Source organism: Lissotriton helveticus, chromosome 5_1 (genome assembly GCF_964261635.1).
Source record: "Lissotriton helveticus chromosome 5_1, aLisHel1.1, whole genome shotgun sequence".
Lineage (NCBI taxonomy): Eukaryota > Metazoa > Chordata > Amphibia > Caudata > Salamandridae > Lissotriton > Lissotriton helveticus.
Window position 1 is genome coordinate 520,481,582 of NC_136065.1, and position 16,018 is coordinate 520,497,599.

At 43.6% G+C, this 16,018-nt stretch overlaps 2 protein-coding genes across 6 annotated transcripts in view; one reads left to right on the top strand and one right to left on the bottom strand.

Annotated features, from left to right (window-relative positions):
* ZBTB40 (zinc finger and BTB domain containing 40) overlaps window positions 1–933 on the bottom strand; it is a 267,262-nt gene extending 266,329 nt beyond the window's left edge. The window contains exon 1 of one of the 4 annotated variants that reach the window (XM_078642855.1): window positions 856–933. The gene's annotated coding sequence lies outside the window, so the exon portion shown is untranslated. Of the gene's footprint in view, window positions 1–445 lie in introns of all 4 variants that reach the window. The other 3 variants (XM_078642854.1, XM_078642857.1, XM_078642856.1) reach the window with 3 other exon arrangements.
* LOC144754712 (uncharacterized) lies at window positions 929–8,948 on the top strand. Of its 2 annotated transcripts, none has more exons than XM_078642858.1 (3): window positions 929–1,054; window positions 6,875–7,076; window positions 7,557–8,948. In XM_078642858.1, exons 2-3 carry the CDS (start codon window positions 6,887–6,889, stop codon window positions 8,087–8,089), a joined length of 723 nt encoding a protein of 240 aa, XP_078498984.1. In that variant the 5' UTR covers window positions 929–1,054; window positions 6,875–6,886; the 3' UTR covers window positions 8,090–8,948. The 2 variants fall into 2 exon arrangements, with proteins under 2 accessions (XP_078498984.1, XP_078498985.1); XM_078642859.1 differs by having other exon boundaries at window positions 931–1,054; window positions 6,878–7,076.
* The last annotated feature ends 7,070 nt before the right edge of the window (window positions 8,949–16,018 follow it).

Consider the following 16,018-nt stretch of genomic DNA (forward strand, 5'->3'; position numbering starts at 1 on the left):
AAAATATAAATGAACTGGACAAGAGAATGATAAACAACAATCTACAGCTTGAATGGATAAAATCAATTCATCCACTTATACGTAGCCACATGGACTTTAAGACAATATATTATCCATCAAATGTTTTGGAACAGAAATACATCTTCGTGGCCTGTCAATGTTGGTAGACAACGAGGAGTTTAATTTCCAACATTTGACACTTTGCACAGATCCCGAACATTAACTTCCACATTGACTTAAAGCCGAACCTGTTATAATCTCACCATCAAGCCACCATGCACACACCCCATAATAACCACTTTCATCTTCACCATTATCCTTAGCCTTGGCCACACTTCTCTTATTCCACCACTACCCATTTTCCAACATGGCAGCATGATTAGAAACTTTAACTATGTGTGGCCTCTTGACCATCACAAGTTATCCCACACAAAAATCAACTTACTTTCCTCCTTTCAAATCCTCTTATCGAAGTTTTGACTTTGTCTGGGATTCTGCCACATTCTGATACACCTCTTCCAAATTAATCTCCTTTTCTCTTGTTCTCACTTTCTCCAATAGCCAACCAGGGGCAATTCATTAGAGTACCTCCCTCTTAGAAAAATGAACAGGGCTATCCCAGTCTTAAAATTCTGCGGACAGACCTGCTCATGGCCCGAGGAATAGGTCTTGCAAAGGAAAACCAGCTTTGTCGTCATGGTTACTGCCGAATTCACTCCATCACAATACTAAAATAGATTTTTTAAAAGCACAGCTGCCTCGAACACAATGCCGAAATCATCTACTGTAAACCATCAGACTGCCGGCTGGCTGGGACTCGAACCGCAGATTCTCAATAGAGAGCAGCTCTCTTACCTTTACATATACCGGAAGCGGGTGGATTCCTCTAGCAAAAGCCTACGCACATCCGGGAGCGCCGGAAGTGACGTCATTGTTCTGCGGCAAGAACGAAGACTGCCGTGAGTGCAATGGCCATTAAAGGGACAGGTGGATTGGCATCGTTCTCTTTATTTTTCCAACTCCACTTCCTTCATCGATTCCAGCGTATACCCAGGTAAGTGCTGCAGCTGTTAAAAAAGAGCAGCATCGATCCTCCGCTCTCGGTCCCAGCTGCTCAATTTCCGTCCCAGACCAGCTTCCTCATTTTTCGGAAAGCACGAGTTTTCATTAAGGAGGCAAATTCAGACGCAGCTCCCTGCATGTGTGTGTTTCGTACGTGTTATAATTAATGCCTGCGTTGCAATGTGTGTGAATTATGTATGTTTGATGTTTGTCTGTATCAGCCTGTCTGCTTGTTTAATATGCACCTTTTGTGTTTGAGCATGTGTATTTTTGTGTATGTGTGACGTAGTGCGTGCCTGTGTAAGTTGTGGAAAATTGCAAAAAGCCTAAAAAATGTGTTTTACAGCAAATTCTTCGCCGTAAAGAAAAATAAATTACTGCCCGTATATTGTAGGTCCCATGTTTGTTCCAAGTGCACCTGCGTGTATTCAAGATTCTCGACCAAATGGAACAGTTTTAAATCTACTGAAAACTTGTCAATCAAAGAAGGCTAAACATATTTATTTATGTGAATATTGTTGAGCATTAATAATAATATAATCCACATTTGTATAGCGCACAATCACCCGTTAGGGTCTCTAGGCGCTGGGGGCCGTCGGGAAAATTAAGCAAGCTATTGCCCAGAGTGGCATGGTGCTGGACTAACCTGCCGCCGGAGCCGGGGATCGAACCCTGATCCCCAGATTCCAGCGTCAGTCGCCCTGGCCGCGGCGCCACACCTCTCCCACCATTACTTGTGTCCTTGCAACTTGTAGTGAGCTTTCATTACTAAATGAATGTGTATTCTATTGTTGAATCCTGGTCACGTTTCCCAAGCTGTGTAGTGTGCAGAGCAGCACATCTTCTAAAACACTGGCAGTTTTCATGGATGCGTTTCAAAGCATAAGGATAAATGCTTCAAATAACTTAGCCGTTGTAATGCTGGTTCCTTATTTTGTTTGCTATTTGTGTAATTGAAAGGCCTGGTTGCCTGTGGCGATTGAGGTTTATGCCCTATTTAGGAAACGTAGTCCGCCGTATTCCAACATCTTGCAATATCTACTTTCGCAAAACAGGCTATCATTCTGGTTTCGTTCCATGTGCATGCAATGTTTTTAACTCGTTTGTATATATTATTGAGACAGGGCCAATTACGTATTCCCTGTTTGCGCTAATTTACCTTGACCGCTAAGATCTCCGTACAAATGAAGCAGGTCTTGTTACATCTGCCACTATCGGTCCCAGCCATATATTATCCAGTTACAACCTGACCTACTGCTAAAGTGCAGAGTGATCGAGCCCTATGATCACATTTTTCTCCCTCTCTCCTCCTTCTCTCCCTCTCTCCTCCTTCTCTCCCTCTCTCCTCCTTCTCTCCCTCTCTCCTCCTTGAAGCGGGAAACATCATTAACAACGAAGGCAGTACTACGCGTAACGTTTACAACGAGGCACTTACCACGTAAACGTCTTTCCAACGCGTATGCCTTCAACGATCGTATTTACCACGAAAAAAAAAAACGAAGGATTAAATAGGGGGGTTGGGGGGGGGTCTCCCCCCCCATAAAAAACGATCCCGCCGTGCCGAAAAAAACAGTGTCATAAGAGAGGAAGCGGAATAAACTTCCGCTTCCTCTTTATGACGTAAGAACGACGTGGCAAAGAAGATGAGGGGAAAACGAATTCCGTGGTAACGCATGCGTGGAAAAGGCATGCGTTGCAACGGAATTCGTGGTAACGACATATAACCGAAGCTCTCCCTCTCCTCCTTCTCTCCCTCTCCTCCTTCTCTCCCTCTCCTCCTTCTCTCTCTCCTCCTTCTCTCCTCCCTCTCTCTCTCTCCTCTCTCTCTCCTCCTTCTCTCCTCCTTCTCTCCTCCTTCTCTCCTCCTTCTCTCCTTCTCTCTCTCTCTCCTCCTTCTCTCCTTCTCTCTCTCTCTCCTCCTTCTCTCCTTCTCTCTCTCTCTCCTCCTTCTCTCCTTCTCTCTCTCTCTCCTCCTTCTCTCCTTCTCTCTCTCTCTCCTCCTTCTCTCCTTCTCTCTCTCCTCCTTCTCTCCTTCTCTCACTCCTCCTCTCTCTCTCTCTCTCTCTCTCTCTCCTCCTTCTCTCTCTCTCTCTCTCCGCCTTCTCTCTCCGCCTTCTCTCTCCGCCTTCTCTCTCTCTCTCTCTCTCCTCCTTCTCTCTCTCTCTCTCTCTCCGCCTTCTCTCTCTCTCCGCCTTCTCTCTCTCTCTCTCCTCCTTCTCTCTCTCCGCCTTCTCTCTCTCCTCCTCTCTCTCTCTCCTCCTTCTCTCTCTCCTCCTTCTCTCTCTCCTCCTTCTCTCTCTCTCTCTCTCTCTCTCTCCGCCTTCTCTCTCCGCCTTCTCTCTCTCTCTCTCTCTCTCCTCCTTCTCCTTCTCTCCCCGCTTTAAGGTGAAAGCACGCACAAGTTGCAGTAACGCGTGTCTTCCCCATTGATTGAGATCTTATAAGAGGTTTCCCCATTCCCTCTTCTCGTTTGAACTGCGGGTACTGCATGTGTCAACTAGGTATGGGATCCCTTTATGTTAAATTGCATCTCTTACCAAACTTCCAAAGACCTCTGGCAAAACACTTATAAGGTCCCACAGGGGAGACCTATTGGCTATGCCAATGCTTTTGCTTTATGTATTTGCCATTGTAATGCCTTTTGTTTCATTTATTAAGCCATTACATACTGCACAATTAACGTACAATACTACTAGCAAAGCTAATATCTTTAGCTTAATAAAAGGTGAACCCTATTGCATTTTTAACGCTTGTCCTTTCATGTTGGGGTGCCGGTGGATCTACTGGTTCCCAACAGCAACAAGAAGACCATGACCCGTATTCCTTTCGTGTCTGTATACAGCCCGGACAGCAACAAAGTGTCCAAAATAATTAGGAAGAACTGGCCGATTTTACGCTGTGAGGAACAATTTCGTGAGCCCCCCCTTTTCTCCTACCAGAGGGGCAATAATATCGCCAACCACCTGGTACACGCAATTACATGGGCCACCACCTCAACCGAAAAACATACCATCACCGCTGCGTGGGGATTGGAGCCAGTTATTGGACATTTCAAATGCCAATCTTGCAGTGTGTGAGACTTGACTGCAAACACCAAAGAATTCCTGTTTAATGGCCAAAGCCATCAACTCACGCACCATTCTAACTGCAAAACCCAGAATGTCATCTATGCCATCCGTTGTCCATGTGACCTACTCTATATCGGCCAAACAACTCAAATGGTGAAACAACGCATAATCCAACACAAAAGTCGGATAAATTGCAAGGTATTAACTGCTCCACTAGTTGCACATTTCTTGGAGAAATCACATGCAGATACAGATCTCAGATGGACTGTCATCGAGAAACCTACATTACCTGTTAGAGGTGGCAACATGACCGCCCTCCTCAACAGAGCAGAATGTAAATGGATCTCGAGAGTGGACTCGGTGAACCATGGGCTAAACACCTTTGATGAGTGGAACAATACTATTCTCATCTGAAGTGTAACATGGTTCCGTGACACCCCGAAATATCCCCTGCCCATCACTCTGAACATACTATCAGTTCTCTTGTCTCAAATGTTCACATGTTCAAATAACCAAATCTGGCATGCATTTTACATATGATAATGGTGTTTTGTCTGGACTTATCATGTCTGTTGACTCTGCCCTCTTGTTCAAAACCTGATGTGGAATATATGGCCCTTCTAGTAAATAGCCGCCCATCGCTTACACAAGGTTGAATTTATATAGCTGCTCTACGCATTGAGGTTCACATGTAGAAATGACATACTCTAGGATATTCAATGCATGTAACCACTGTATCTTACATTGCTTATAATTAATGCTTTTCTCCGGCTGTCTATAAATGTAATTGTAAAATGCCTCCCAGTAATTATGTTTCGCTGATGTTGGATCGTGCGTTTACTATGGCCAAGTAACTTTGCTGCATCTCACTGTATCTTATTAACCTCTGCCCCGCTCCATCTTAAATCCTGGCAACCCGCCCTGACACGGCTTCCCCTGGTTGCCATATGAACCGACACGCCTCTGCTTCGAGAGTGCGCGTGTTTTTCCTTTTCTCTTCCTGGTTACTAGAGTTGCCGCGGCAACCGGCAGCCACTCCCCTCACCCCGCCTCCCTACTGGGCGCGCGCAGTGTCTCGCCTCCTGCCCCGCCCCCCCTTCCACGGCTACTTTGAACAGCGCTGTTGTCCTACCGCGCTCAGCTCCCGCATTCACTGCTTGAAGCTACACCACGGATTAACCCACGATAAATACCTCTGATTCATTCAGGTAAGCCGCTCTGAGCACCCTCCCATCTACATCGTTTGTTAGTCCACTCTCTGAGTCTTTTGGAGGTTAATGACCCCTTTCCTTCCCTTAGACGCAGATCACCCCCGCCGACTCATACATCCCCTACCCTTCATTCAGGTAATTTCAAAGCCCTCCGGGCTCAACTTAAAATTTATTTTACTTTGTTGTACCACTTGCTCTAATACTAAGTCCCCTTTTGTGCAGCTCTGGACCCACGTATCCAGCCCTTCCGACCGCACGACTTTGACAGTAGCGGACTTGTAAGTTTATCATTCATCCACTTCAGAGCGACGCACCAGGCTATTGCCTTCGCCCAGCTCCCGCGCTTTTTCATTCAGTCTTTCTTCACAGCGCCAGTCCTGGGCTTCAACGCTAGCCCTCTGCCGCCCATCAGAGACCCCAGCCCGCTTGCTTAGAATCCTTTTACGTGCAGCGCCGCCTGTAGCGCCATACCTGTGCCTTTAAACCAGCCGCTTGCCACCCTGCATGGGCCTACTTAGAACCCTGGCTACCTACCTGTAAACCCAGCCGGTCCCTCTCTCAGTCAGCAACTTACCCACTGCTAGCTAGTCGCGCATCCGTCAGATCTAAGGTCCTTCCTTGATTCGTCCTTTCCTTACCCCACAGCACTGTTTTCCCCGACAACCCCGTCCTGATGATGATCCCGATTTGATGAGGATCGAAACGCCGTCGACCACACAGCCTAATTTTATGGTGCCCTACGTGTTTTGTACTCCTAAAATTGAATCTTGTTTTAAGTGATTATTACTTAAATCTCTGGAGCCATTACTCTGTTATTTTCACTGTCACTTCGCGCCGACCACGCTGTTTTCACCCCTGCACTTGCACCACCATCACTATTCACTGTATATATTCATGTATATATCACTTGCACCAAGTGCCACCGGGTTGTCACCCCATTTACTGTATACAGTGCTGTTTAACTGTATGATCTTGCATAAGACCTGCCTTGCTTTCTAAATGGTGAATAATACCCGTTTGTTCTCAAATTTACAGTGACTCCTTTTTTCCTTTTTTTGTAATGCATATTGCATACACCCGTTGAATTGTCTTCCTATTGATACCTGTTGGGAATTGTCTATGCTTACGGTGGGCAGAGGGTAGCAGGCATCTGACTCTATGCATCTGTGGGGATAGGTAACTTGATTTCCCGTCACAAACCCCAGTGTGAAAGTTCACTTATTGATAGTTCTTCTATTTCTCTCATAATGCCTCTACTTTGCTATTACTATTTGTCCTGAGCAGCAAGACCTAAGCATACACTCTGGCTCTCCAAAAATAAAGTTGATTAGGTCATTTCCTCAATGGCCTTCAGTGCATGCCCAAACACTTTGTAGTCCAAAATCTAGGCATATTAGATAGAAATTGCACCAGGTCAGTGTACTTTTTGGGGTGCTTTTCTCCAATTAAATCTGTTAATCAGTTTGATATGCTTTGTATTTTACCTCTGAAACTTAAACCACACACAAACTAATTCCTGATTTTTATATCTAGCAGGACATAATCATGGCTTCATTCAACGTCCTGTTTCTCACTTGCGATCATTCTGTGTGTGTTCGAAAAGATGGTGACTTCCTGCTTTTGGACAATCCCGGGGAAGTTCTTTGTAAATGGCTGGTCGAAAATGTAGATGAAGCTGGTTGGCCAATCACCGAAGAGAGAGATTTTAAAGCTATGATTCTGTTCCAATCATCTGGTAAGCACAATAAGTAAACCTTTATAATAAGTTTGCAACTGCTGGATAACGCTACAAATTACCAACCTGTTTCAGTAAAAACCTACATTTGTGATGAATTAATCCAATAATGGACAGTAAAAATGAACATGCATGTCCCCACATATGCCTTGGATTGCTCTCCAGAGACAAATGTAACACTTATGAAAAGGACTGAAACGTTTAGCTTGTGGCACTACTATAAGGCAGCCATTTTTGGATAAACTATTTAGGCAACTTTTTTCAGGAGGTTCAAGTTCAGGCTTACAATGTGTACTGTCTATTAAGGAAAACTTACTTACTTGGTTATGGATAGATTGTACATTTGTCCTTTATTATCAATACCTCTTTATTTATATATTATGGCTAGAGCGTGAAGATATATTGCAAGTGGTCAATGTGTTCTTTTCTGTTTTGAAGTTTATATGTAAATATATATTTTTTTCTCTTGCTTTTTTTTAGTGAAGAAACAGTGTCTAATGATTCAGGATATTTTTCAAGAGATAATTGCAAGCTATTCTGGCAAAACAGAGGGTCTAAAACAGGTGTTATTTCAAAGGGCACTGGAGAAAAAGCAGACGTTAATGGACTGTGGCAATCGGGGAAGCGCTGGTAGACTTAAGAGGGTGTTACGCGAACTACAAGAGGAAGAAATTGCAGAGAAAAGATGCAAGGACAAAAAAGCCAAGCAGAGTGGACTGGATTATATAAGAGTTGGTAACAAAGCTCATGCTGAAAGCACAAACTCTCAGCCTGGTGATGCAAGTTCACGGATGAATTTGCAGAAACTTGAAAACCTGGCCCTTTTAGCAGGGATGGCTAGTGTCCTTCATCAAAAATCCACAACTAAAAATGACGCATCAGACCGTGAAAATGAACTTGTCTTGGAGTCCCCGCTTAAATCCAAATATCGAGGACAAATACATGCCAAGCTTTCACCACGTCATCCTAGAGTAATCCACACTCATTCTGAAAATATATTGGGGCCATTCTGATATAATCAATAGCCATCCTGAAGCTGTCATAGGATCATCCAGGAATAATCCACACTCATCCAGAAATTGTCATGGGATCATTCCAGAGTAATCCACTTCCATCCTGGAGCGGTTATAGGATCATCCTGGAATAATTGAGTCATCCTTAAATTAGCTAGAACCCATCCTGGAGTAATTCTCCCTCATCCTGAAGTTGTCAATTAGTATTCGTGGAGTTGTAAGAGGTAATCACTCCCTGCCAGTAGAAGTCATCAGAACACCGTCCTACTGTAGTTTTTGTGATGAGTCTAGGTTCGTCATTACATTTACATTTTTTGTCCTACAGGCATACTTCAGGATGGCTTGGGATGACTTCCCCCAGATAATTGCAGGAATAGCCTGACTGTAATCATCAGATGACTCCAGGATGATCTTCCTTTTTGACATGGGTGCACAGCTCTGAAGGTGGAACCCAAGATAACAAGTTAATCCAGTGGTTATAGTTGGTTCTTGGGATCAGTCATGTACATAAAAGGAAACTCTTTCTTGCATTTCCTCCAGTTTCTTTTTGGTAGGTTATATTAAGATGAGTTAGGAATGATGATCAACCGAGGTGGGGTTCTGCGAGTTCATTCACAGGGTTTGTGGGATAAATGGTTATGCTAGAGTTGATTGAGCATTGTTAGGTTTCAGGTGTGTATGAGATTCTGCATTTGAGAGTAAGGATGGAATATTAATATGCTTCATGATGCTGTATGCATAGCCATTATGGCGTCTATTGTCCGAATTATGTTACAAAGATATCATCTGTTATATTATCACAGTGTAAGTTATATGTTTATTCATATATTAAAGTAGTCCTACTACTTTACAACCTAAAGGCTAGCACGTTCCCTTTTTAAGTCTCACCCTCTACAGTAGAGAAAGACATGAACGTCTCAAGACCACCCACATACTGTGTGTTGCTAAATAACCCAAAACTAAAGTGGGTGCAATAACAACAGCTAACTTGTAATTGGTTGCACTGCAATGCATTGTTGAAGTCTAAAAGCACTGAAACACATTACTATTACCTTGATCAATGGTACTATGTTAGTATCGAAAGGAATGGCTCCCCCGTCTAGGGAGAGAACACCCCTGCGCACAACGTTAGGGAGACCGAATGGTCTTATTCCATAGTCACAAGGTAATTATGAAGTTCAAACTTGAATGGAAAATAACCATCTTTCAAAATTTATTTAGGCATGTAGATATAGTCGATATTCAAATAAACTTCATGGTATGATGATACACATATTAGCACACATCCCGATGCATTTCGGGCGGAGCCCTTCGTCAGGGGATTACTCTACAAGAAAAATCTAAAAGCCAAACTGTAATCACTTAATTCACAGTACTACAGTGTAAATCCAAAAGAGGGCATAATAGTCTCATCAGCATGCATCTTATAAACAAGAAAAATGCGAGAAAGGGAAGGAAAAGCAGCCGCGTCCGCGGTCTGTTCCAGTACTAGGGGCTAGTGGTGGTAGCGTGATGACCCAAAAACGGGTCCCAGAGTAAAAGTCACCGGGGAAGTGTTCGGTAAAAATCAGAAGAACAGCGTGCTCAGTCGGTAAGAGAACCCATGCACTAATGCCCGTTCCAAGAAAAATAATCCGTGAAAATACAACGTGAGGTTTAAAAAGTACTCCAGAACTAAAGAAAACCCGAAAAGGGTACTTACATATGTGCCACAACGCTTGGACTCCGCGGAGTTCCAAGGAGATACGATCAACCAGCAAGTGTAGAATAATCAACATAAACGGTGAAAGGTGACTAAACATAGAAAAGGGACACAACCTTAAGAGCCAGAAAGTTCATGCAGTGTGTGGGCGCCATGATGGAACGTGCAAAAAGTATAAATTAACGTGAGGTAAAATGAAGTAATATCCAGGAAAGCCATTAAACAAACGATGATATGGAAACGGTAAAATTATAAGTAGCAAAGAAATTCAATGCGATCATTAAGCCCATGAGGGACCATCGTGGATAAGTAACGGATCCAAAAGTTTTCACGTTTGAGAAGAGTGTTCTTGTTGTTCAGCGTAGGCTGAACCTGTTCCAATATTTGAAATTTCAGTTGAGCCACTGTATGTCTGTTCTCCATGAAATGAGAAGCGATAGTAGACTTGAGGTTCTGTGTGCGGATGTTATTCTTATGTTCCAAGATCCTTACACGGATCTTTCTTTCAGTGTGGCCGACATAGCATTTGCCACAGGGGCATTTGAGGACGTATATGACGTTCATACTATTGCAAGTCGCATTCACTTTGAGTTTTATAGGATGACCCTTCATGGGATGGTTGATGGTGTTACCAAGAATACAGTTGTTACAATTGCTGCAATTGTAACATGGTTTAAAACCAGTATAGGTGACATTGGTTTTGGTTCCACTAGGTTGGCTCAAGATTTCCTTTAAGTTTTTGCCTCTGGTGAATGCAAATATGGGAGGCTGGTCAAACAATCCCTTAAAGTCAGGTTCCATAGTCAGGATAGCCCAATGTTTGCGGATAATTTGTTGGAAGCGATTAGATGCTTTGGAGTATTTCGAAACAACCACCATGCGGTCAGAGGGTGTCTTAGTCATGGGTTGTAACTACAAGGCTCTCGGGCATTTCTCACTCCTCTGTGCTGCTAGATCAAGGATCGGGGTGGGATATCCACGTGCTTTCAGTCTTTCCAACAAGGTGTTGATCTGTATTTTGCATTCCTCTTGTTTGGAAACGATTCTTTTGACTCTGAGGATTTGAGCATAAGGTAGATTGTTCTTTAAACCCATGCGATGGAAACTGCGATAATGTAGGGTGGAATTTCTGTCCGTGGGTTTGCGGTAAATGGTAGTGGACCATTCTCCTGATTCTCTCAACACTTTAACGTCCAGAAAATGGACGCATTGTTCACTGTATTCCCAGGTAAATTGTATCCGTTGGTTGATATTATTCCAAGTGGATAAAAAGGTGACGAGACTTTCGATTGTACCTTCCCAAAGTAGGAATATGTCGTCAATATAGCGTAAGTATAGTCTGCCATGTTCTCGCCAACTGTTCTGGCAAAGGATGTGCGATGTTTCAACCCATTATAATCCCTTCAATAAAGGATTACATTTCGCTGTGCGAGCTCCTCATATTTTTGAGACTATGTTAGTATCCTCAGAAAAAGGGTAGGCCGAATTGCCACAATTCGCATAAGTGATGAAAAGATGTACACTGTTCTTTAAGGGAGGTGCTGAAACTTGCTATGCTTTCACAATGTCGATATAAATAAACCTAGTAATCTTGTCGTTGCACTTTAGAAAGAACGCATCACATTCGTTTGCTATTTATGAATATTAGCCTTCGCTAGGAAGGTCGACACTCTCGAACCTGGGACTTACCTCGTCCTCTTTAAAAATCACAATTCCCTATGCCTTGCTTCCGACTCCTAAACATTGCTCCTAAAACTGAAGGCTGTGGGAACCAATCCGAAAGCTAGTCACCAGGACTGACAAGCTAAAGGACTACACTGGGCGGAGCCAGGAGACGGAACAGGTCCACCATAGCCTAGAACTGGTGGAAGTCAGAAAAGATCCTCCCCGGAAACTAAGTTCCCAATCTACCGGAAGTGCCTGCCGTTGCGGAAGCAACGTTTTAAACCGCCCTGGAAAATATTGCCGTAGTGTACTATGGCTCTGTTGTCGTTCTTAAAAAGAGGTGTTGTTTTAAGTCTGGACGATCTACTCTCTGATGCATCCTCGGTTGCTCAGTACGAGTGTTTTGTGAGCGATACCGGCAGTGAATTTTGAAGGGCCAGGGAAATGCAGGGGCGGTGTCCGATGAAGACCATATCGCAGGGTGGCTTGTCCTGAAAAGCAAAAGTGAAACGTTGGCTCTCGTTTCCACATGGGCCACTAAAGCCTCAAATAACTTACATACTTTGCCTTTTTCTTTCAGGCAACGTAGGAGAAGTCGGCTGCGAACTTCCTGGGGTGGGGTGGGGGGGGGTGACAAGGAGTTCAGGGGTGCTCGGGTTGAAAGTTCTGCCATTGCTGATGTATTTATTTATTAATGAGTTTTATATAGCACTAGAATGACCCGAGGGTATCTGAGCGCTTCACAACAGTTTCTGAACAAGATTCATACAATAAGCAGTATTCTACATATATGTTCGGCAGTCCAAGTGTGCTGAGCTGCATTGAGGTAGTACGTGAGTCCTGAGATAACCATACAAAGTGCACGTTAACGTGGGGTTGATGCAATGGAGCGTGATTCTACATAACAGGTTCGGAAATCCAAGTGTACTGAGCAGCATTGAGGTAGTCTGTGAGTCCTGAGATAACCTCATAGAGTGCACATAGTCTTGGGGTTGAACCAGTTAAGGGGTGGGGGGGGGAGCAGTTGGGGGTCGAATAGCAGGTAGGAGAAAAGTATTAGAGCTGCAATGTCAGGAGGAGACGACGAGAAGGCAATAGTGTTTTGATGGCGGCTATCCATTCGGAAGGGAGCGGTTGAGGAAAAGGACTTTTAAGTTTTCTTTTTTAATTTTGTGAAGGATGGGATAGTACTGATACCGACTGGAGTGGCGTTCCAGATTTTGGGTGCATTTCCGGTGAAGGACCGAGCAGCAGTTTTTTTGTTTGTGTTTTTTCATGGAGATGAGTAGTAGGGTGCTGGAGCTCCTGAGGCTCCTTGTCTGACCAGCCCTCTTGAGTTTGGCAGCCAAATACTCAGGTTTTCCTGTGTGCAGGGCTTTGTGTGAGGCAGGCAGTTCTGTATCTGGCACCTAGTTCGATTAGGAGCAATTTTAGTTCTGAGTTCTGGTGAGATGTGATCGTATCGCCTGATTCTGTTTACAGTAGTTTTAAGGGGGGCTAGGTGCGATTTTGTTGTACAAGTGAGGGTGACGTTCCCGTAGTCTAGATAGCACCAGTGATTGGGTGGCTTGTTTGAGGACGTTGGTTGGGATGAATGGTTTTATTTTGTTAAGTAACTTCAGGTTGACAGAGGCACTCTTTGCCGAGTTCTTGATGTGATTGGCCATGTAGAGTTTTGAGTCTATGGTAATTTCTAATGATTTAATGGAGTGGGTCAGAGTGTGATTGCCGTTAAGAGCATCCAAAGCTTTTAGCCATTCTGAAATGAGGGTTCTCCTCTTTGTTGGAGATGTGGAGTTTTCCGGTTTTGTCTTGGTTGAGTTTTAAGTGGTTAAGCGACAGCCAATGTTGGATTTCTTTTAGAGTGATATTTAGTCTATGAATGTCATCAATGGAGGAGGTTTCAAGATAGATTTGGGGGTCATCTGCATAGAGGTGGAAGGGAATGTTAGCCTTTTTGAGTAGGGTGGTGAGGGGTTCCATGTATATGTTGAAGAGTTGAGGTGAGAGCACTGAACCTTGGGGGACGCCCCTGTTGACAGGGTGTCGCTCGGAGGTAAGGTTTTTTATTTTTATCCTTTGTGAGCGGCTGTGTAAGAAGGAGGACCAGCGTAGGAACACCATATCAGCTCCTACCCTTTCTTGTAGCGCCTTGATGAGAAGTTGGTGATCAATCATGTCAAAGGCTGCCGATAGGTCTAGGAGAATGAGGAGGCAGCATTGGTTGGTATCGAGGGATTTGTGGATGTCGTCTGTGATGTTAAGGATCATGGTCTCGGTGCTGTAGCCTTTTCTGAAACCCAGTTGGTGGGGGTCAAGAAGGTTGATATTATCCATGTGTTGAGTCAGTTGTTGGAGCGCACATTTTTCCAGGATTTTGGATCGGATGGGGAGATTGGAGACGGGTCTGAAGTTATTCAGTTCCTTGGAGTCGAGGCCTGTTTTTTTAGTAGTGGCTTGACTTGGCCAACTTTGAGGCATTTAGGTATGATGCCTATTCTCAGGGAGCTGTTAATGATATTGCACCAGAACGGGGCTATGGAAAGACTCCGTTTTTTGGTCAGTTAGGTGGGAATCGGTTCAAGGACGTGAGAGGCTGGTTTGGAGGTGGAGATCAGTTTGAGGATCTCGGTTTCTGGGATGGGGTTTCAGGCAAAAGTCCTTGTGGGACCCCCTGAGCAGGTCTAGGGGGTCAGGGTGCTTCTACCCTGCCCCCTTTTTGAGTTCTACACATTTGTTTTTCTGCTTTCCTGTACCTCACTCGACCGAGGCACAAGATGGCTGCCAACACTTCCTGGTTTTGAGTGTTGACAGACAGTGGCAGCCAATCCGCATGCCTTCCCGAGAAAGCTGCATGGTTATTGGCTGTCAACACTTCTAACCAGGAAGTGTTGGCATCCATCTTGGGTCTTAGTAGACTGAGGCACAGGAAAGCAGATAAACAAACGTGTAGAACAGAAAAAGGGGGCAGGGTAGAAACACCCTGACCCCCTAGGGCTGCTCAGGTGGTCCCACTAGGATATTAATATATTTAAACGTTATCCGCTAATAGAATTAGCATTTAAAAATCCATTGAAATTCACTGAAAAAAACCATAGGTTTCAGGCCTTATATAGTTAGGAATTAGCATTTAAAAAACCTTTGAAATTCACTGAAAAAAACCATAGGTTTCAGGCCTTATATAGTTAGGAATTAGCATTTAAAAAACCTTTGAAATTCACTGAAAAAAAACATAGGTTTCAGGCCTTATATAGTTAGGAATTAGGCACAAGAAAGCAGAAAAACAAACGTGTACAACACAAAAAGGGGGCAGGGTAGAAACACCCTGACCCCTAGGGCTGCTCAGGTGGTCCCACTAGGATATTAATATATTTAAACGTTATCCGCTAATAGAATTAGCATTTAAAAATCCATTGAAATTCACTGAAAAAAACCATAGGTTTCAGGCCTTATATAGTTAGGAATTAGCATTTAAAAAACCTTTGAAATTCACTCAAAAAACCATAGGTTTTAGGCCATATATAGTTAGGAAATAGCATTTAAAAAACCTTTGAAATTCACAGAAAAAACCATAGGTTTCAGGCCTTATATAGTTAGGAAATAGCATTTAAAAACACATAGAATGATTTAACATACACATTCAATGATAATGGTCAATAATGGCATGTATCGGCTATTTCGAAACACATCAACGTGTCATCGTAGTTCTCATTGTGTAACATCAAATGTGTCCAACAACCCTTCTCACCGCTCAATCCAGGATAGAACAATTAAAATCATTTTCATAATCATGAGATCCAATTCACAGTCACCAAAGTGCATCAAGTGAAATCAAATTAAAAAATCATCAAAGACCTTATTCAAAAAAGACTTAATTTCCCATTGCTGCCATTTTATACAATTCACATCAAATGAGTTTGTTTTTTTGTCTTGAATCTTCATGGACATTATCTCCCCAAATGAACAGTCAGTTCTTCCCCACTGTTCAAACCTAACGGGTTTTTGTCTGCAAGTCAATAATATAACGAGACTCAAGTCTCCGGAGACTGAGTAGTCTATCTCCCCCCTAGGGTTTTGGGGTATGTGATCCAAACCAAAGTATTGCAACAGCTCCCTGTTGCTTTGGTGTACTTTGGCGAAGTTTCTTTTGATATATGTAGCATACTGCGGACATCTCCGGGATGTTTGGTCACAATGCCGGTGCAGTGCCGATACACGGCAATATTCATTAATATGCACCGGCAATAGCGGCACACACACTAACAATATAATATTGGAGGCATTATACTCATGCAGATCATCAGACATGTTATAAGATGGCCGCTATAATCAAACACTTCCCAGTGGGTGTCCGTTGTTAGTTACACTGTTATGACGCATATATGAGGCCGCCAGGCGGCGACGAATGTAAACATTGACAAAGGACTGTGTGTCCGAAACGCGTCTGTTACGCTTACTTGTGGGCTAAAATACATTTTTGCCACTTACCCCCGGAGTGCAATTTACGTTTTTCTTAAACAGAAGCGTTTGGAGCTTGAATCTTTACCGCGTGCATCGGCGCG

Bases quoted from the DNA above. Each gene is read 5' to 3' on its own strand.
- LOC144754712 (XM_078642858.1), top strand. From the start codon at position 6,887: ATGGCTTCATTCAACGTCCTGTTTCTCACTTGCGATCATTCTGTGTGT. The intron at 7,077-7,556 runs GTAAGCACAATA...GCTTTTTTTTAG, and splicing joins GATTCTGTTCCAATCATCTG to TGAAGAAACAGTGTCTAATG.